The sequence below is a fragment of the Phoxinus phoxinus genome, assembly GCF_949152265.1.
Source record: "Phoxinus phoxinus genome assembly, chromosome: 19".
Classification (NCBI taxonomy): domain Eukaryota; kingdom Metazoa; phylum Chordata; class Actinopteri; order Cypriniformes; family Leuciscidae; genus Phoxinus; species Phoxinus phoxinus.
Genome location: NC_136894.1, coordinates 24,749,282 through 24,770,439, shown reverse-complemented (window position 1 = coordinate 24,770,439; position 21,158 = coordinate 24,749,282). Strand labels below are relative to the sequence as shown.

Genomic DNA, 21,158 nt, shown 5'->3' with positions numbered 1-21,158 from the left:
CCATAAGGTCTGTGTTCTCGTAATCGGGTTGGATGCTGGAGAAACGGGCAAAGATCTGAGCCACTTTGACTAGCGCCAAATTGTTATGGCAAGGCGACTGGGTCAGAGTCCATGTTTCGGCAGGGACCAGTGTAGAATTAACAGCATATTAGGCAGGCGGTCAGAGTGTTTCGGCTCATCGTTGTATGTATGCATGCATGCATGTATATATTTATTAAAAGAAAAAAGAAAACGCAGACAAAAGAAAACTGTCATCCACAAGAATCTTTATCTTTCATCATTGAATAAGGACAATGCAAAATACAACATAAAACACAGGCAGTTTGGACACTGATCAAACCGTTTGTTTGTGCAGTAGACCCAGAGTTGACAGGACATGGTGGGGGGGATTGGTCTTGGCACTGGGCCACAGGGGGAGATGAATTTGAATGGATGTAAACAGAGGAGGAGTGAGAGAGAGGAGGATGGTCAAGCTTAAAACATAAAGGAGATGAGGTGAGGAACACAAGGACAACAAGCACGCATGGAAACAACACAAATAAACATTTGCAAATAAGGCACTTGTGAAAACATTCGGAAACTTAAAAGAACTTTTTAAAGCCTATCCAGATGTCCCGTTCCACTTGCAAAAGTGCACCTGTATTGAAACTGACTTTCATATACATCATAAAAAAAACAAAAATAAAATAAAAAATACCGGACCACAATTTGTAAAACTGTTGCTTAATTATTATAGTAATAATAATAATAATAATAAGAGATAATTGTTAAACCTGACCTTACAGTTGGCTATGAAACTTAAAGGGACAGTTCACCTAAAAATAAATGTTCTGCTAGAATTATTCACCCGCATCATTCCAAACATGACAGACTTACTTTCTTCTGTGGAACACAAAAGAAGATTTTGTTTTTGTCCATACAATACAATCAATGTCCAAATTGTGTCTGCATCCCAACAATCTTCAAAATATATTTTTTATTACGCAGAATACAAAGTCATACAGAGTTGGATGACATGAGGATTCATTTTAATTTTGGGGGTATACTCTCCCTTTAAAGTTTCATATGACCTCATGTAAAGCAGCAGCCAATGGGCAAACATAACATCCTGGAGGACATATTGGGCTAATTCCATAACTGAACTTTTTCTCTTTTTTTTTACTATGGAATTTATTTCCAATAAATACCACAAATGCAAACCAGAGGTTCAGTTATGTCAAAAAAGTTTGCTGAAAAAACAAATAATTATAATGCATTTTACATAAGACAGAGTTACAAAGTGCATCCAACAGTCAATACTGATTATTGAAATAATTTATCATATTAAATGGAAGAGACAAAAACATAAACTACAGGTTTTGTTGCCAAGTACAGTTTTGTTGTTGTTTTTTTACAAAGCACTTTTCCACCTACTGCATAAATTGTCAGCTTATCAGGCTTGCTTAAAAATCTGGACCTTAAATAAAAAATAATCGTAAATGAAACACTAACAAAACAGAACAAAATATTATTTAAAATAACTTGTATGTGTAACTGATATAGCTAAGCATGAGTCTTTAACAGAAATGTGTTACAGGACACACGCTGAGCAAAACACAAATATTAGATATGAGACACACACACACGTGTTGCTTCATTACAAACAACCGTTACTAAATAAACGTTAAATGCAAAAGAAAAAGCAGCATACCGATTCAGCGACTTTGGGACAGGCTATCATGGCATTACAAATCATGAGTCTTTGTATCTCTAAAAGAAGCAAAACTGGGTCAATAATGTTTTAGTGCAACTGCATTGGAGAAAGATCAGTGAGGAAGACCCTCGGTATACACACACACCTGCGATGAAGGTCACGTGTGTTTAATAAGGTAAGCAGGCGTGTGAAGGTCACTTGGTGAGACTGTTATTGTCAAGTGAACAAATGGGACATGAAAAAAGAAATAATTCCAGTCAGTTTCTGGCAACTTCAGAACACAAATACTGGGAAATCTGACAGTTGACCAGAAAAACAAAACACATACAAAAAAACGTACTGACAACTAAAGGGAGGATAACTGTGTGATGCCCAAAAAGACACAAAGAAATTAAACGTATGAACAGTAGTACAACAGAAGTTCAACTTCGTACTAATAAGGTACTAAACGCGTACTACACTGGAGGGAATATTTCCAGTAGAACAAGTGAATGTTGGATTCACTAACATTAGACAATCTATACAGATCGAATGAAAAAAATGGTTATTTAATGATACAGTGCCTGTTAATAGTGTTTTGAATAGTTTGCAAGGGGTAAGAGGTTATTTTGTTCCTCCTTTTTGTAGTATGTCTGTTTCCAAAATTTTTTATCACACATACTACATGTACGTGTGTGTGTGTGTGTGTGTGTGTGTGTGTGTGTGTGTGTGTGTGTGTGTGTGTGGGCGCGCAGGCGCTCTCCGGGCCTTTTCAATCTATCAAACACCCCTGACATTAGTTTGTTGGTCTCTCTCGTACATGTGCACATGAAGAGGAGTGTTGTACCTCCTCTCTCGTCTCTGAAAGCATCACTCATTCTTGCGGTGATGGTTGTTGTTTAGGGGAGAGTGGCCGTTCTGCACGGCTCCATTCTTCACTGGTGTCTCGGCGTCCATGTCATCCTCCGACTCCGTTTCTTCTCTGTCACTCCTCTCGTCCTCCACAATATTCTGCGGCATGACAAATGAACTTTGATGAAGCTTTAAAATCCTTGCGATTCATACATCTTACACATTTTATTCAGCTCCAACCCAAAAATAAAGGTTCTTTTATCATTTTCTCCCTCCCATGTCATTTCACATGATTTTTTTTTCTCACTTGGAACACAAGGAGATATTTAGCAGACTGTTCAAGCTGCTCTTTTTGTAAAATTAATTGGATGGGAACAAGGAATAATAATAATATTGATGATAACGATAATTTATTTTCATTGTATGGAGAAGAGCAGTGTGGACAATCTGCTAAATATCTTAAGTTTTTTCCATGTGTGAAAGAACTGTTTGATGATAAGCAACTGATTTTGAGTCAACCAACCATTTAAAAACGTACACTATCTAGTGGTTAAAAAACAAAACTGTATGCATTTTGCGGAAGAATATTGTTTTGGTTGAGCTTTGGCTCTGCATGACTGAGCGGATGAATATGGTTCTTGATGTTAGAATCTGATATTTATAACTTTAAGAGAAAAAAAAAATTATGGGGGAAGGGGGCTATTTTCATCTTCTGGCTTTGAAATCAACAGTGTTACAGAACTATAGTGTATGAAATACCAAAATGAAATATCCAAATCAGTGCAGTCTGTGTTGGTTAACTTACATTCCCTGGCAAGAATTTGATAGCCATACGCAGGATGAGTACGGCCCAGAAGATGTGCAGACACAGCAGCACAAACAGCAGCCCGTTAAAGAAGTAATACCCAAAGAACGGACGATAAACAGTCACTGGATACACCCAGGTACAATGCATGATCCTGTGAGGCACAGAAAAGAGAGAAAGTGAGAGTTTTACATCTGACATTTACCTCGCAGTGAAGAGAAAAGGCATAGAGAGTTACTTTTTAAATATATATAGCAATAACTAAAGACTGGCATTTCAACCAATCATGGAGACAAGCATAAATTACTATTTAAAGAGCTTTCATTTGATAACTCTTGACAAATATAGAAAGTGTCAAGAGAAATTAATGATTTATAGTTTAATAATAAACCTTGGGATCAAAATAGAAAAGTATTTAACTCACCCAAATGGGAAGATGACGAGTCTGGTGATTATGAAGACGACAGCAAATAAGATGAATATGTAGTTGCACGCTTTTCTCCAGCCGGCATAGTTAAACATCTTGGCAGACTGTTATAGGACAGACAGGACATGTGTTTTTGACTCTTGCACTAAATTACCACTAGAGAGCAGTGTTACACACCTGCATTAAAGGGTTAGTTCACCCAAAAAGAAGAATTGTGTCATTAATTACTCATTAATTACTCATCGTTAGTTTTACGATCTCTTTATGAACTTTTAGAAGCATCAACGTGGTAGTTGCGTGGCTGTCAATGGAGGGACAGAAAGCTCTCAGATTTCATCAAAAAGATCTTCATTTGTGTTCCGAAGACGAACGAAAGTCTTACGGGTTTGGAACGACATGAGGGTGAGTAATTAATGACAGAATTTTTGGGTGAACTAACCCTTTAACAACCATGACAGACTCATAGATTTACTGAATTACTTCTGGCTTTTACAGAATCTACATGAATTTAAAAGCATATGAAGCTCAGTAACAGCACTGGAAAAGATTTGTTTAGTATAAAACTTAAGCTTACAACTATCAATATAGGATACGTGTAAAAGGTCTAGGATCTGGATGTCACAAAACTCAATTACCGGTAAGTAGGCAAGACCAATATATGTGATCAAATTATTTGAATGGTGACTAACATTATTTTGAAGTCCATGATCAGACTACTCTCCTTACCGTTTTTATTTTTTACATCGGATGGGATGCCAGCAGTACTTGAACCACCAAAATGATATTTATTTTGCCCAGAAAGTTTTCAAAAAGGTCTTAATTTATAATAAAGGTGTAGCAGGCAGTTTTAGTTAAGGTATTCAGCAAAGATCAAAATAAACAAGGAGAAGCCACAATTAAAGATACTGCTAACGGGAATATGGATGGGATTAGACTTCTAGGAAGTTAGCAGAAAAAACATATATAATTTGCTCTAAGATATTCACTGCAATAAGTGAGGAAAAACAGATATTAAAAATCAAAGTATGTCTGAAATATAAATTTACCAAACCTCTTTAGAGACAACTAGCCCTATCCAAACAGAATTCATCAACTCACTACAATTCAAGCATTCTGTTAAACATTGACATACTGCTTTCACTTGAAATACATTTATTCTAATGTTGCTTGAAAAACGTTTGTTTTTTTAATTGAAGTGCCACAAAGTCAAAGCTCCAGAGACACAGTCTCAACGCTAATGTTCTTCAGATGTTCCATTACCTCCAGCAGATAGTCGGAGGCGTCGTGCACCAGCATAATGAGGGTTCCTGCTCTGATGTAGTTCACACACCAGGAGAAACTAATCAGCACGATGGTGGCAACATGGTGCACTATTTGTTCTTTAAAGTCCTGAGGAAGAGAGAATGAGAGGCAATATTATCTTACCAACAAAATAATACAATGGCTTTGGACATACATCATCATAGTACCATGGCATTATTTGGCAATCAAAAGATTGTGGTCAGTAATTCTTTTGAAATAAGTCTCTTTCTTAAGTAATTCTTTTGAAAGAAGTCTCTTTCTTAAGTAATTCTTTTGAAATAAGTCTCTTTCTTAAGTAATTCTTTTGAAAGAAGTCTCTTTCTTAAGTAATTCTTTTGAAAGAAGTCTCTTTCTCTTTCTTAAATTCTAGCCGGAAGCTAGAATTTTACTTTGTAACGTGTTAAATATTAATATTTTGTTACACAAACGCATCGCTTCGCTTCAGAAGGCCTTTATTAACCCCCCGGAGCCGTGTGGAGCACTTTTATGATGGATAGATGCCCTTTTATGGACTTCAAAACAGAAACGACCATTCACTGCCATTATAAAGCTTGAAAGTGCCAGGACATTTCTTTTATATAACTCTGATTGTATTCGTCATAGGATGATTTGAGGTGAAGTAAATCATGGGCTAATTTTATTTTTTGGGTGAACTATCCCTTTAAGGCCTCATTTATGTGATAAATTACAGTAAAAAAAAAAAAACAGTAACAGCAAACCAACACACCAGGTTGACTAGAAACATGAAACTATCCAGCTATGACTTCCTGTTTCACAGGAGTATAAATATGAGGAAACACAAAGGCCAAACTCCCTTAATCATCCATCACAATGGGTAAAACCAAAGAACATAGGTCTGGGCTGCGTTTCTCAAAAGCAACGTGAGCCTTTGTGGAGCATTGGTGGCAATGGTTCTATGATCTACTTTTGAGAAACTCTGCCCTGATGTGCAGCAAAAGATTGTTGAGCTTCACAAAACAGAAAGTGGCTGTAAGAAAATAGCTAAAGCATTGAAAATTCCCAATTTCACTATCAGGACAATAATTAAGAAGGTCCAATCAACAGGAAATGTTAGAAATCTGTCTGGAAGAGGACGTGTGTCTATATTGTCCTAATGCAAGGTGAGGAGGAGAGTTTGAGTGGACAACGACTCTCCAAGGATCAGAGCAGGAGAATTGCAGAGATTAGTTGAGTATTGGTGTCAAACAGCAACTACAACATCACCACATGTTGGTTAGGAGGGTTTCAATAAAAAAAAAATCCTCCTCGCTCATCCAAAAACAAACTCCAGCATATTCTGTTGTGAGACTACTGGAACTTTAACCGGTGGGCTATCAGATTAGACAAGGTTTTTTTTTTTTGTGGCAGCAAACCCACTTGATCTAGGTCTGGTGCACACAGTCACAATCTGGATCTTTAATGTTGTGGGCCTATTTTTCTGCAGGAGGTCCAGGATATCTTGTTCAAATAAATGGCATCATGGATTCTATCAAATACCAACAGATAAAAAAAATAAAAACTTGACCGCCTATGCTGGAAATCTAATAAAGGGCCGTGGTTGATCTTCCAAAACAAAAATAATAAAACAACACAAAAATGTGTCACTCACCACAAAATTAAGGTTCTTCTGACCTATAAACATGGACCTGGGAATTTAAAGGATCTGGAGAGATTCTGTATGGAGGAATGATCTCTGATCTCTTGTCTGGATTTCTCTAAACTCATCAGGCATTACAGGAATGGTTTTTGAATGGTAGTGCATATTACAAAATATCATGATATTATAATACTCTCACCAAATCATTGTATTTTTTCACAAACAAACAAAACGCAGAAAAACCTTGTACATAGTGCAGCGTCATTAGATTATGCTTGTGTTTGTTTATTTTTTGCTAAACTGCATATGTAATATAGCTTTTGCATATTCCTTCTCTTTTTCTATGAATTTAAGGCACTGAATTTGGATTTCACATACTCTGAGTGATATTAGTATGATATTGCTCCAGCTTTAGAGTCAAAGTTCAGGACGAGCACCATAGACTAGGTGACTGATTAATCGAACCATCACGTCAAATAGATGACCTATTAAACTCTGTTTGTGAAATTATCACCAGGTGACATTCGATCCGTTGCATTTTATTATCTCTGGCAGGTGACTTCATGTTGGATGAAGCTTGATTTAACGTACAACCCAAATGTAAATAGGTTTTGTGTGGATGTATCACCTTATTAGACTCGATTGTTCCTTCAAACTTTAGTTTAGTTCTGAAGCTTTATTCACGCAGTTGGCTAGAAGTTTAATGGATAGCACTAAACACGAGACATACTTCATGAAGAGCTTAAAAAGATAACCTGATGTGCGATCGCACTGTTCTGAGACTCCAATTTCACTGCTTTTTAAAGGAGCCCAAGTTGGTTTGCTGATCTTAGCTGGTCTCCTACTTTGCCAAGCTGGTCTTCAGCCAGTCTCCCAGTTGAAAAGTCCCCAAAACCCCCAAAAACATTGGGAAAATTATGTAGTAAACTGCTAAAAAAAATGTAAGCCTGCTACTCTTTTCCTGTTTTGGCTTGTGGAGCATTCTTTGTGCTTGTTGAGTGGACTATATACAAATCCAAATTTATGTTATTATGCTCTGTGAGACAAGAGATTTTCCACAGGCTCACAAGTAAAATATTAACTAACCTCACATGCATACACAAACACGGCAGATAACATCACACACCTGACAGACATCTTGTGGAAATACTTGTACAAATAATCAACCTTTCAAAACTAATGCTCTGGAAGCTTGTTTCCGGCATAGTGCAAAAAAAAGGTAATTGCAACATTTTAATCTTACTACTTACAATTTGTACTATATAACTCACAATTGCAAGTCTATATTTAAACAATTCTGTGGGGGGAAAAAAGTAAATTGTGAGATATACTTGCAATTGCAAGTTTTAAAGTTCAAATAGCAAGATAAAGATTTGTGAGCTGACTTTTTTTCTCAGAAATGCGAGTTTATATTTTGTAATTCGTACTGTATAACACCCACTTGCGAGTTTATCTCAATTCTGAGAAAAAAAGTCCAAATTGTGAGATATAAACCTGCAATTGTGAGAGAAAAAAGTTAGAACAGCAAGATAAAAAGTCGCAATTACCTTTGTTATTTTTATTCTGTGGCGTAAACAAGCTTCCACAAATACTGAATATTTCTATAAAAAAAAATGTAGGCTTTGATATTCTCAGCACACTCACTTTTCGCTTGACGTCTGACGCTACGCTGAAGAGGAGTGACATGTAAAACCCTAGTTCGATCATGTAGTACCAGTACTGAGAAGGCAGCAGCGGCTGGAAAGAGAGACAGAAAACAAATAAATTAATCAAATATGTTTGAAAGAGGACATCTCAGTGTGACAGTCAACAGAACAGACGTCATGATCCAAAACTGTAGGATTATCTGGAATCAGTTTGCATATTTCCCATTGCAAATTCAAAGTTCTCTGCGCCTCCTCAAACACTCTGATTTACATACTGTAAGCTTACAGAATATCAACATGAAAGTTCACTGAACGATCGCTTTAGATTAGGACAAGGTTGTGAAGACCCTTTTCAAATCTACAAATCAATGGAAGAAGGATGGAAGAAGTGAACATACTAGCATTGGAAACCCCGCCCACATCTCCTCCATTTTGTAGAACCAAGGTTTCTGTAAAAGACAAAGAATATGAAGAGAATATGAGCCAAGACAAAGAAGCTCTCGCATTTCATCTCAACAAAAGCAATCCAGGTCACAAGCATGAGATTACACGATTTAAAAACATGATGGAGGAGTAATGGTTCACTAGTATGGGTATTTTAACAGCCCATACTGATGTAATGGTAGATATAAACCACCAGTCAAACATTTGGTTGGTTGGTTGGTGTTTTAACTTGGCTATTTTTATGTCGAGTAACAAGTTGAAATACTATAAGAGAAATTGTTGTGTTTATTTTTGCTTTGGAAAAAAACCTGGATTAGCAAACATTTGGAGACTTATATGCTCAAAATTTGTTTTGTAGACAAATATAATTTATGCCCGTGTATGAATTTCTTTTAGTGTTTGATTTTAGTGCATGTTACGTCATCGTTTGGATGACTTTACTTGTATTCTAAAATGTATAAAATAGTAATAATAAAGAATAAGTAAGTTTGTCCAAACTTTGGATCTGTAGTTTACATATAGAATTATGATAGGATATACATGTATACATGTAACAAGACGTACACAATATTGCTGAAATTAAATGGATACATTTATGGATAAAAATGGGAATTGTGAGTAAATATTGTATAAAACAAACAACACTTACAAAAAATTCATTCATCTATTTGAAACCAAAAAATGTATACAATCCCTATTCAAAACTAACAGCATTTTGAAAATGGTACAAGCGCCAACCAGCCAAGATTCATAATGACTACAGCCATACTTGGATATATATAAATTAGTGCTGTCAAATCAATTAATTAAATCAAACATAAAAGTTTTTGTTTACATAATACATGTATGCAATGTGCATATATTATAATATATATGTCTGTGTGTGTGTGTATACTGTACACACACACATTTATACATATAAATTTGTGTATATGTACAGTAACAGACAGATACGCACACACTGAGACACAGATTTATATATATATATAATATCTAAAATAAAACAAAAAAGATATATATATATATACCCAGACATATATTATGTAAACAAAAACTTAAGTTAGATGCGATTAATCGATTTGAGAGCACTAATATAAATATTATAGGCCAAAGTAGGATTTGGTTCATGCCGATAAAACTCAAAATGATCAAACATTGGTCGATATACTAGTATATACTGATATAATAACAAACAGGAAAAGGGAAGCGTTTGAAAAACTTACATCAATAAGTGCAGCAAGGCCAGCAATGAAAGCAAGAAGGTAAAAGGTAAATCTCCAACTGTAAGAAAATGTACATCCATTTCAGCAAACGACATATATCAGCGACATAATATACAAGGCAATGCATCTCTCATATCAATAAATTACATTATTATTTGGATTATTGGTTCCAAAACATTATTTGATCCCCAGCCATTCAATTCAAGGGTCTACACTTATTTTTGCATTATGAAGTTACTACAGGACACACAGCAACAAAATGTACAAAAACAAGCCAAAACAACACTGATGGAGTCCACTCACAATACAAACTGTACTATTACAAGACCACATCACGAACAACAGCACCTAAGCCTATATTTAATGCATCTATGACCTACTATTGTGACTGACAGTAGGAGACGGCATGATAATAACAACCTAATTTAAAGGATGTTTTCAAAGCTCAATACAAGTTAAAAGCTATTGACAAGCCTTTGTGGCGTAATGTACATTACCACAGAAAATAAAAGACGCAATTACAGTAGTGCACTTACAAGTAAACCGGGTCATGCACTTTTGAAATATGAAGCTTGTTAAATCACCTTCATTAATTATATTTGAACTGTAAGGTTGTGTAAATTGTAATTTGTAAGTGGATGAACTTCAATGCAAGTGAAAAATGCTTTACATGGCCACGAATTGATCAAACTTAGCGCAGACACGGTTGGTAAACAATATCACACTAGTCTTGTTGAATGTATAATATTGAAAACTGTACTCTCAAAGCCGTGTGGATTGAGATGTTTGCTACTCAGCCTGGTTTTTTTATTTTTATTAAAAGTATACATTTTGAGGGACGGTTTGAAAATATTAAAAAAGATAAATCAACATTATCCCAAATGCTTCGGATAAATCTTAACTTGTATTGAACCCTGCACATTCCTTTAATAATCACACATGTTGGATGCGTTTCTGAAGCACAAGACAAATAGATGTTGAAATGTCAAGGGCGAGATATTAAAGGACCAACCCACAGTTAGTAAAACACAGTGAATTTTTCTTATGCATGGGTACATTAGCCAAATTTGATTCCGTTTATTAATACCACATACCGTTTCTCCAGTGTGAAATAGACTTCCTACCACCTAATAGAAAATGTATGTTTTTTTTCTTTGTTGCACAGTGAATATTGTGTAACAATTGCATACCGTACCATTCTCAGATTACTCAATCATGTTACTCAATCATTTTATGATGTTTACGAGCAGTCAATTGCTTTTTGAAAGACTTGATGCAGAATGATGCAATTTATGACCATTTATGAAAGAATGGGATCGGACAGAATGTGCGTATCGCTCTGTACCTGGCTTCTTTGAACTTCTTCAGCTGGTTTGGTCTCTCTTGGTTCCGTCGTCGCCGGAACCATCTTTGAATATGTCTCTCTGAGTACCCGGTCTTTTTACCTAAACTCTCGATTTCGCCCTGTAGAGTAACGTAGAACATGTTAATGGTGAAATATGAGTCGAGTTAGATATGTCGATCACAAGTAGACTGAAAAATTTGCATGTACAGTACATTCAAAATTGAATTTCTGCATACATTTATTTATTTAACTGAAGCTTGCAAATGAGGAAACATTGAAAAAGAACATAGGGTTGTTCTGTACTGATGAGTTGGACAGAGTAGAATATGTTGAATTGTACCTGTTTGGGATTTTTACTTGTGATTCTGAAGTACGACTCCATTATAGGGTCGTGAGCCACTCGCACTCGGGTTTTCTCCTTTACGCCCATAGCTGTGGCCATACGAATGGCCACCGTCCTAGAGTTGATAAACAGTATTAAAATAAACTCTCAACACTTGAGTTGGAAAAACTGAAAACACTGCATCAATTTTTAGGAGGTTTCAAAGTTTCAAAGGTTAAGTTTTTGAAATTTCACACCATGTCAAATATAATTCAGATTGATTACTAAATGATTCCATTTACAAGACAGATGATGAAATATCAAATGTCCTACTTCTGAGCTGCAGCATACAGTTGTTACAGCAGTAAGTTTAATTCACTCCATATCACACTCCTTTAAAGGTTTATGCGTTCACTACACTGTAAAAAAAATGCTGCGATTATTTATCACAACTTAAAATCCAACATTGTTTCAACTTTAAAAAGTATGTGTACATGCTTGACTTAAAATATTAAGTTTAGTTAACTTTAGTTTAGTTAAGTTAAGTTGGATATTTAAGTTATCTCAACAAATTTTAAGTTGTTATAACTAATCGCAGCCACATTTTTTACAGTGTAAGATTTAATCAAATATTTTTGAAAGAAGTCTCAAATGTTTACCAAGGTGCATTTACTTGAACAACTACAGTAAAAACAATAATATTGTGAAATGTTATTACAATTAGTTTTCTATTTCAACATTTGAATATGTTATTTATTTCTGTGATGCAAAGCTGAATTTTCAGCAGCCCTTATTTCAGTGTCACATGATCATTCTAGAAATCAATCTAATATGCTGCTCAAGAAACATTTCTTATGATTATCATTGTGCTGATTAATATTTTTGGGGGATCAGTGTTAAATGTTATTCAGGATTCTTTTATGATGAACAGCTTGTGTCTATATATGCACGTCTGATTAAAAAAAAGCGCAGTGCATAACCCATATGTTGCAAATACAATATTGACATTGGTGTTTGTTTACCACATAAAAACACTCATAATCTAATGCTGACCTTTCAAAGACCTGTCGTATGATAAGGAAGACGAGGGCGATGGGCAGGGTCACCCAGAGGTCAGATGCTTTGGAGTAGATGACACCATCGCGATCCTCCAGGTTGGCCCAGCCCAGGCCTTCTGGAAACCACAGCCTCTCGTTCCAGAACCACTCTCGCAGCCCGGACAACATCCTGATGTAGAGGAAGACACACACATGACATATTAAGACATTTTGAAAGACTAGCCTATTATTAAAGGTGAATTCGTGGGGCTTCTGGGAGACACATACACACACATCATTCGCACACAGAGATCGGAGTTCGTGCTGCGCACCCACAGAAACTTGACATCAACGCTGCTCTGCAACTTTTTTCTTTTAGTTCATCCACTTACAACACAAGTTACAATTTACACAACCTTACAGTTCAAATATAATTCATGTAGGTGATTTAACAAGCTTCATATTTCAAAAGTTCATGACCCGGTTTACTAGTAAGTGCACTACTGTCATCTCGTCTTTTATTTTCTGTGGTAATGTACATTATGGCATATTCTCTTTACCTACCTACTGTGAATTTAATTTCAATGACAGTTTAGGAGATATTCAGTGATAATGTTAGACAAGGTGCTGTAATGGGTAAAATCTTAGAAGTAAGGGTTAAGGATCTAAATGAAACTTCAAGCCGCTCTTGTCCATTCATCAAAAGTGAATGGGGATAGAAGATATTAAACTTAAAAATTCTCTTAAAACCATCAATACACTATATACCTAGTATTTATAAGTGCTAAATAAGTAATATAATATGTGTACCGGACCGGTATATATGAAAATCTTCCCATCTCATTCACGTTACTCCGATCAATTGAAAGACAGGTTTGGTGTCAATAATGCTTGATTGAACTTTTTTTCTTATGCCTTAATCATTTTTCATTGTGACTAATTTGAGGGCAAGAATGATTTTAAAAAAAAAATATATATATATATAGCTATTTTACAGCTTCAGAAGACTTCTAACACATGAGTTGTGGACTCATATGAACAGAATACTTATCCATTTTACATAAATTAATGTATTGAATTGAACAAGACGAGTTTAAGTAAGAATGGAATCATGAATGATTTAAAACAAAAAAATGCAGTGTAAGTGAACGGTGACTGGGTTTGCATTTTCAAACAGGTTTGAAAAGTCACAAGGATGAGGAAACGGTTTTTATTTTCACAACTATGACGTTAATTACATTACTAACAGTCAATGTTATACTTCGCAGGGATCTTGGCTAATATGCTGAAATACAAGTTTGAACATGAATGAAAACCTCGTGTGTAGAGCTGAAAATCAAGTGCCAGGACCATCCACCAGAAAAGCGAGAGAGAGCGAGAAAAAAAAGCAGCCTGGCAGAAAACAAAGCTGCTGCATATTTTCACTTTTCAGACTCATTAATTACCTCAAATTTTGGTGTGGTAATTAATGCTGTTCTGGGTGTGTGTGTCCACGGTTTGCAGTGCGTTTGTGTGTGTTTACTACTCACTGCTCCTATTGTGTGTGCACTTACTTAGATGGGTTAAATGCAGAGGACAAATTCCGAGTATTGGTTACCATACTTGCCCTTCACGTCAAATGTCCCTTGTGAATATTTTATTTATATTGATTGTATTTTATGTTGCAACGGAGAAGGTGTGGGTCACAAATTTCAAATGAAATTCTGTGGGCAAAAAGGTCCATTGTACAATGTCAACAGTGTAACAATTTAATCTATGAAGTTGTGATGTTATCCGCTTAAGTTGTGAGTAAGGAATTCGGTTTCCGGGTCCAAGCCTTCTACTCGTTCCTAGACGTTTATGAGCACTGTTGATTCATATCACACATTTAAGATAAGATTTTTAAATGGTGTACACTCACAGTCTCAGGGCATCCACGACTTCAATTGTAACAAATCATAAAAGCCAAATAACTGATCATCTGAGATTTGCATATAAAGATAAAGGTTAGGATTGTGATTTTTCAGTATTACAGTGGCACTGTGACTGTACATTAGCACGGTTTGTTGTTTGCTTTAGGCAGCTGATAGAGCTTTTGGACCGGAAATAATGACGTCAGACTTAACAAAAGAGGATTAAGAGACAAATGTTTTAAAGTGGAGTATACTAAAAACATTTGATGAACTTTTAATTAGTGTAGTCAAGATGTTAATGCAATTTGTACATAGATTTTTTTTTGTTAATGGAACGTGTTTCCATGCATTTTATTGAGATGTATTTTCTTGTATAGCCTATTGTATATAAATGGTTGATTATTCATGTTGCTTATGTATTCATTGTTATTTGGCCTATTACTAGATTTTTTCAAAGTGTGTGCAAGTGTATGTATTAAAACAAATCTATAATATGCAATAGCTATTCTTATTTTGTATTTGGTTCAGTTTGTTTATTACCTTAAAATGTAATGGTAACTATGGTGGTGGTAGGTACCACCAAGAAACAAAAAATAATGAAATAAAACTTTAAACTCGGTCCCTGGAGGGATAATTATAAGAGTTCCTCAGGAAACCTGGGTTGTTCCTCAGAGAACCACCACTTTTGAACGGGTTCTGCTGGAGTGGCAAAATGAGGAACCCAAAAGCTTCCTCCAGGATCCTTTCATTTTTACAGTGATCAGAGGAATCATGTAGGACTCGGCTTGCAACAGGCTTTAGAACACCTAATAATGCCTTAAAAAACAGTCTATGAAGGCAGCTCACTAGTGTTTGAACAGAGCATGCTTTTAAAGTACAATATTTACACATTACACTGCCAACCAACCTTCATAGACAAGTAACACATTAAGAGGACAGATTCAATGCAGCCATTCCCTAAGCAAACACTCATGTCATCCACCCTCAATACTGATAGGCTAATCCACATTATTCATTCAGAAACTAAATGTGAGCTGATGAGCTATTATTTTAACCACAAAGAAAGTCAACTTTCTGTAAAAGATGAGCTCTCCTGAGAGGGACATGAACACATCCCTGGTACAGATTGGTGAACCATTCACACGGGTCCAAGAAAACATGTGGAGGACTTCTCAATGAAAGCGCCTCCTTATCCTCGTGCTGTCAGTGACCCGGTTTGAGCGGATGGGTCGACAGCTGTACTAAAGCCTGCTCTGTTTCAATGGAATCATTCTGAGAGGTCAGCATGACATCATGGCCGCTGTCATTGGCTGGCAGCGGCTGAAAAGCTGCACTGTCACCTGTGGTAATGAGCACTGCATGGAGCCGGCCAGGCTTGAGAACGAGACGGATTCTCTCCCTTGCTGTGCCATTCTGTGTGAATGAAGAGCTAAACGCACAGTGATAATACAGACTGTCAGAATGTTATCTGAGCAAGGCTTGAATGTATCAGCAATGTCAATCAACTTTGATAGAAGACCTGCACTGTTATGACTGAACATATTCAATCATAGATGACTTCATAATTGAGAATCTTTACATCCTTTTCAATAATATCTTTTTTTGTTGAGCAGAAATCCAAAAACACTGTTTATTAGAAATCACCACAGCTACTAATGGATGTTTTCACAAACTTTGAGAGACATTTTGCTATTTCAAACTCACCAGAGGACTTAATTTCCAAGTATGAAATAAGACATTGGACTTTGAACATGGAGCCTAAAGACTGTCTGGAAATGTCTGCTTTTGTTTGCATTCACTCTCAGCTTTGAAGAATCGTTTGGTTAGCAAATACCCAAACTATAAAAAGCAGCTGGAGAGCTGTAGTTGTGTTTTTGTTCGTGAATGAATCAGTGACTCATACTTTTGACAACCTGACAGAAGAAAGATAAATCCACTTTGCTGTGTTTTGTGTGAAAAAAATGCATTTGATGCTTAAAATGGTGATGTAGGGGAAGTAGCAAAAGATCTTTTATTCCGTATTGTGACGTATCCGAGTGTAGCGAATTATCAGAAAGGAAAAAATGTTCACCGGGACTTGGTTCAATGCATCAGTTGTTGATTGGATTCTGAGATGTGGGCGTGAGCTTGCAGGTGCGGGACTTAAAGGATAATTCCGGTATTTAACACCTTGAGTCTATATTGTAGTTTGTTTTGGATGAACAAGAGTGGTGGACAACATTTTTTTGACAATGGTTCCTCTCTCGAGTTTTTGACTATAAAAGAATTGGCCATGGACCCATTTAACATTGGAGTCAATGGGCATGTCCGAAAATGTCATTAAAACAACCTTTAACATTAGTTTTCAAAACTGTGCAACTCACCGAGTGATTAGTGATGTTAGTTGATGTTCCAGAAACAAAAAGTGTTGCGAAATACAGTTTCTGTCGTGTTTTATTCGTCATTTTGTAAAATCCCATTGAATTCTGTTGAAGGACTGTGTGCTCGTTAATATAAATGCGCTACCGGAAACGGAAAGGGGGCTGTTTACATTTGGTCGATGTAGTCTTTTTGCTCGCTTCCGTTTCTCATAAGGCTAGCGAGCAGAGCAACTGCGCTCCGGGAGAGTAAGCGAAATAAACAAACAAAACCTTGAAAATATTGAAAGACGTGACCACTGACCAGTGCAATATGAAGTTGAACTCGACTGTGACCGTGAGTGTCCCGCGAGACATAAACATCAGTTATCGCCATCAAGTGGTCGGGAGTGTGCTAACGCTTCAGATTCAAATATTGAGCGGAAGTTACACGGTTGTAAAGTGTCTGAAAAAATAGTTCCACTATAGCAAAATAAACGGATTGGAATCATATATTGCGACGATATATTGTTTATAATCATCAACGAACACCACTAACCACTCGGTGAGTTTAACAGTTTTGTAAACGAACATTATTGGCAGTTTTAATGACATTTTCGGACATGGCCATTGACTCCAATGTTAAATGGGTCCATGGCCAATTCTATTATAGTCAAAAACTCGAGAGAAGAACCATTGTCAAAAAAATTTTGTCCACCACTCTTGTTCATCCAAAACAAACTACAATATAGACTCAAGGTGTTAAATACCGGAATTATCCTTTAAACGGACTAAAACATTTTAGAAAAATGAAATGTGCATGGATGAGTTGTTCACAATGAGATTTATAACATGCATTTAGTATTTTTCTTTCATGTTGATTTTAGGATGGTATATTCGATTCAATGACTATTTCATAAAAAGTATGCATATTTGAATGCAAAAGACGTTTCATGTCCAAATGTGCCTATACTTCCATATTATACAGAGTATTCAAAAAGTAGTAGGTCAAATGAGTACTATGTCCATTTATTCAATATTCATAAAATAGTAGGCGCAAAATATGAATGACCTGAACTAATCTTTTAGTGAACAATTTTAATTTAAAACATATCAAAGGACATTTTTCTTTTGCAAACTTAAAAATGAGCAGGGAACAACAAAAATAAAATATATGTAATATTTTCAGCAAAAAAAGGTCCTTCAAGTCCTTGACAAGTTGTTAAGACGTCAGGTGCATTCAACTCACTTTAGTCGGAGCAAGATGATGGTGAATAAAAATTCTTAAAATACAGCAAGGTTTTTGAAATCTAGCCTACTTTTAGAAAATGAAGAACAAAGAATGTACATCAGGTGTATTTTGCAGTTTAAAGTTTTTTATTAATTCATAAAGTCATTGTAACTTTATTGAAAACTTTATCATTATATAGCCTATTAGGTTGTGGTTATATTACAATGCTACAATATTTTGCGTAAGAAGCTTATTTTGTTGTAAATAAAAGAGCCTGACAATGTCATTGCTAAATACCTATAACTATTGTGGCTTTCAGCCAGGCTTCTCACTGACACGCCCCAACTCGAAAAGAAAATCCATCGTAGTTTGTGGTGGAGAGTCTTTTCGACATGACTCGATCGCACCATTATCCTTTTACTCCACGTATGCCATGACGTCATACATAGGTATGAGAGTCCACTTCAAAGCCCTCGAGGCTCGAGTGCAACACGAGACGATAATCACAAGTTGATACGTTGATGATATCCTACAGGAGAGATCAGTTAGCCTTCCATTATAACGGTTTACATTAAAACCTGCTTGTAAAAAAAAAACATAATAACCTTTAGCGTGAAACCACTCGTGTCTAACAAGATTCGCTCCCGATGGTCTGCAAAAAAAAAAAACTATAGGTAAAAACTAATCGTCAAATTTGAACTGACTCACAATGGGTTATCCGAGCAGCTTTCAAACATGGAACCCGCTAACGTTACTTAAAACCAGGAAACATTGTAGGTTTTCTTGATTCATTTCGACGTTTTACTACATGAACAATTTACGACGGATATTTGTTCGTAGTCTTGTTGTGTTCACAACAGTACATACTTAACATCACGCGCTACTAAATTTGAGTGTGTACTTCCATTGCGCCGTTCCTAGCGTAGGCCGTATACATCATCAAACAACCGACTTCAAGAGGCGATCAAGCCAAAACTAAACATTAGGTTAGAAACCCAACAAATATGAATGTATGAAAACAAATGTAAGAAAACTACAGCTCAACTACAAAGAGCGGCGCGGGAATGAGCATAACTGCGTATTACGGTACTTACTTTCAGCAGTAGTGCGAAACACACGGATGTGAGCGCGTGAGGAGATGAGATGAGATGGATTTAGGAAAGGTGCATGAAAAGGGGTGTAATCTCGCAGTTATTCAAGGCAATCTGTACAATTGTGATCGTTCTTCATAATCCATAATCCAATCTGTCAGCATAGTTTTCTTAAATCCGCGTAATAAGAAAAAAACGCCAAAGGAAGCCTGGCGTTGAAGCTGACGTTCAAACTCTTCCACTTTTTGGTGTTTTCCCCGCTTCGCTTACTGTCGGCAGCTCGAATTGTAAACTTTTCTCTTCACATGTCCGAGTTTAAAGTGTCTAGACGTACTTTCGCCGGGTGTTGTTGAGAGCCGAATCGAGGCAGGCGAATGAAAGACAGAAGAGGAGGGCCAAAAAAACGAGGAGTGCGATTCTGAATATGAAGGGCGGGGCAGAAGCTATTTAAGGTGACGTTTAACTGCATGTGAGTTGTGACGTTTTAAGGGTGACGAAACCTTTGAGGAAGCTCTGTTATTGACTGTAAATGACAGCTGTAAATTACTTGGGTGATTATTTGTGAGAAATTGAAAAAATGGTCATTGAATTGTAAGTACATATTACCTGAAGAACCATTCAAGCATTTAATTTCATGACAATGACACAAAGTCCGTCCAATTTCAGATTTGTATCTATATGGATTAGAGTAATCTTATTTAAAACATGATGCATTTGTTATATACACCACTCAAAAACAGTAACGGTTTGCTATAACATTTTTGTTTTGTTTTAATTTTCTAAATTAAAATAATAGCTTTTTTCCTAGTTGAATATTAAAAGTTAATATTTTTCAGTTCTTATTAAAAACACATGTTGTGAATTTTTTTTTAATCCAGAAGGTAAGCACTTCTCATTTCTAATCATTGTTTTCAATGTGAATGTCTTTGATTAGTTTAGTCCATCTTACAATTGTTGAAATTAGCAGGATAAACAGTAGTCTATTCAAATAATTTGTGAGGAAATAAAGTTCATTCAGCCACTATAAATATGCAGTAATGTTGATGCACAGCTTTTTCTAAAGCCAATGATATGAAGACTTTAGCATACATACATAAATAATGAGTGAAAATACAGTCATGGTCATCAGAATTAATGGCACCCCTGGTATGATCAAAACTGGCTGTAAAAAAATAAATCTGCATTGTTTATCCTTTTGATCTTTCATTCAAAAAAATTACCAAAATTCTAATTTTTCATTGAAGTAAAATAATTGAAAGTGGGGGGGAAATCACATTATGAAATTAATTATTGGCACCCTTTTAGTAAATACTTTTGCGATCTCCTTTTGACAAGATAACAGCTCTGAGTCTTCTCCTATATTGCCTGATGAGTTTGGAGAACAACTATTTTTTATCTGTTGATATTTGATAGAATCCACGATGCCATGTATCTGAACAAGAAGTCCAGGACCTCCAGCAGAAAAATATGCCCACAACATTAAAGATCCAACGGTATATTAAATTGTACACATGGGGTACTTTTTATCCTTGTGTGCACCAAACCCATCTAGCGTGTTTGCTGCCATAAAGCTCTTTTTTTAGTTTGATCTGACCACAGATCCTGTGCCGTGTGAAGGTCCAGTCATGACTCATGTCTGACAACTGAATTTGCTGGAGTTTGACCCTCCCAAACAACATGTGGTGATGTAGGGGTTGTTTAATTTTTTTTTATAGGCTTTCTGACCCCAATACTCAACTACCGTAATCTTTGCAATTCTCCATCTGTGATCCTTGAAGACTCTTTGGCCGTTCAAACTTTCATCCTCACCGTCCATTAAGGCAATATAGACACATGTTCTCTTCCTGGCAGATTCGTAACATCTTTAGTTGATTGGAACTTCTTAATTATTGCCCTGATGGTCAAAATGGGGATTTTCAATTCTTTAGCTATTTTC

General features: G+C 36.0%; 1 protein-coding gene across 2 annotated transcripts; it reads right to left on the bottom strand.

Annotated features, from left to right (window-relative positions):
- Positions 1–246: 246 nt before the first annotated feature.
- Positions 247–19,714, bottom strand: cers2a (ceramide synthase 2a). Of its 2 annotated transcripts, XM_079590102.1 has the most exons (12): positions 19,226–19,658; positions 12,689–12,862; positions 11,654–11,771; positions 11,314–11,432; positions 9,969–10,026; positions 8,700–8,750; positions 8,300–8,392; positions 5,017–5,145; positions 3,754–3,860; positions 3,330–3,483; positions 2,520–2,683; positions 247–1,900 (listed from the first exon to the last, which is right to left on the bottom strand). In XM_079590102.1, the coding sequence occupies exons 2-11, from the start codon at positions 12,859–12,861 to the stop codon at positions 2,543–2,545; spliced, it is 1,143 nt and encodes a 380-aa protein (XP_079446228.1). In that variant the 5' UTR covers position 12,862; positions 19,226–19,658; the 3' UTR covers positions 247–1,900; positions 2,520–2,542. The 2 variants fall into 2 exon arrangements, with proteins under 2 accessions (XP_079446228.1, XP_079446227.1); XM_079590101.1 differs by having other exon boundaries at positions 247–2,683; positions 19,226–19,714.
- Positions 19,715–21,158: the final 1,444 nt, after the last annotated feature.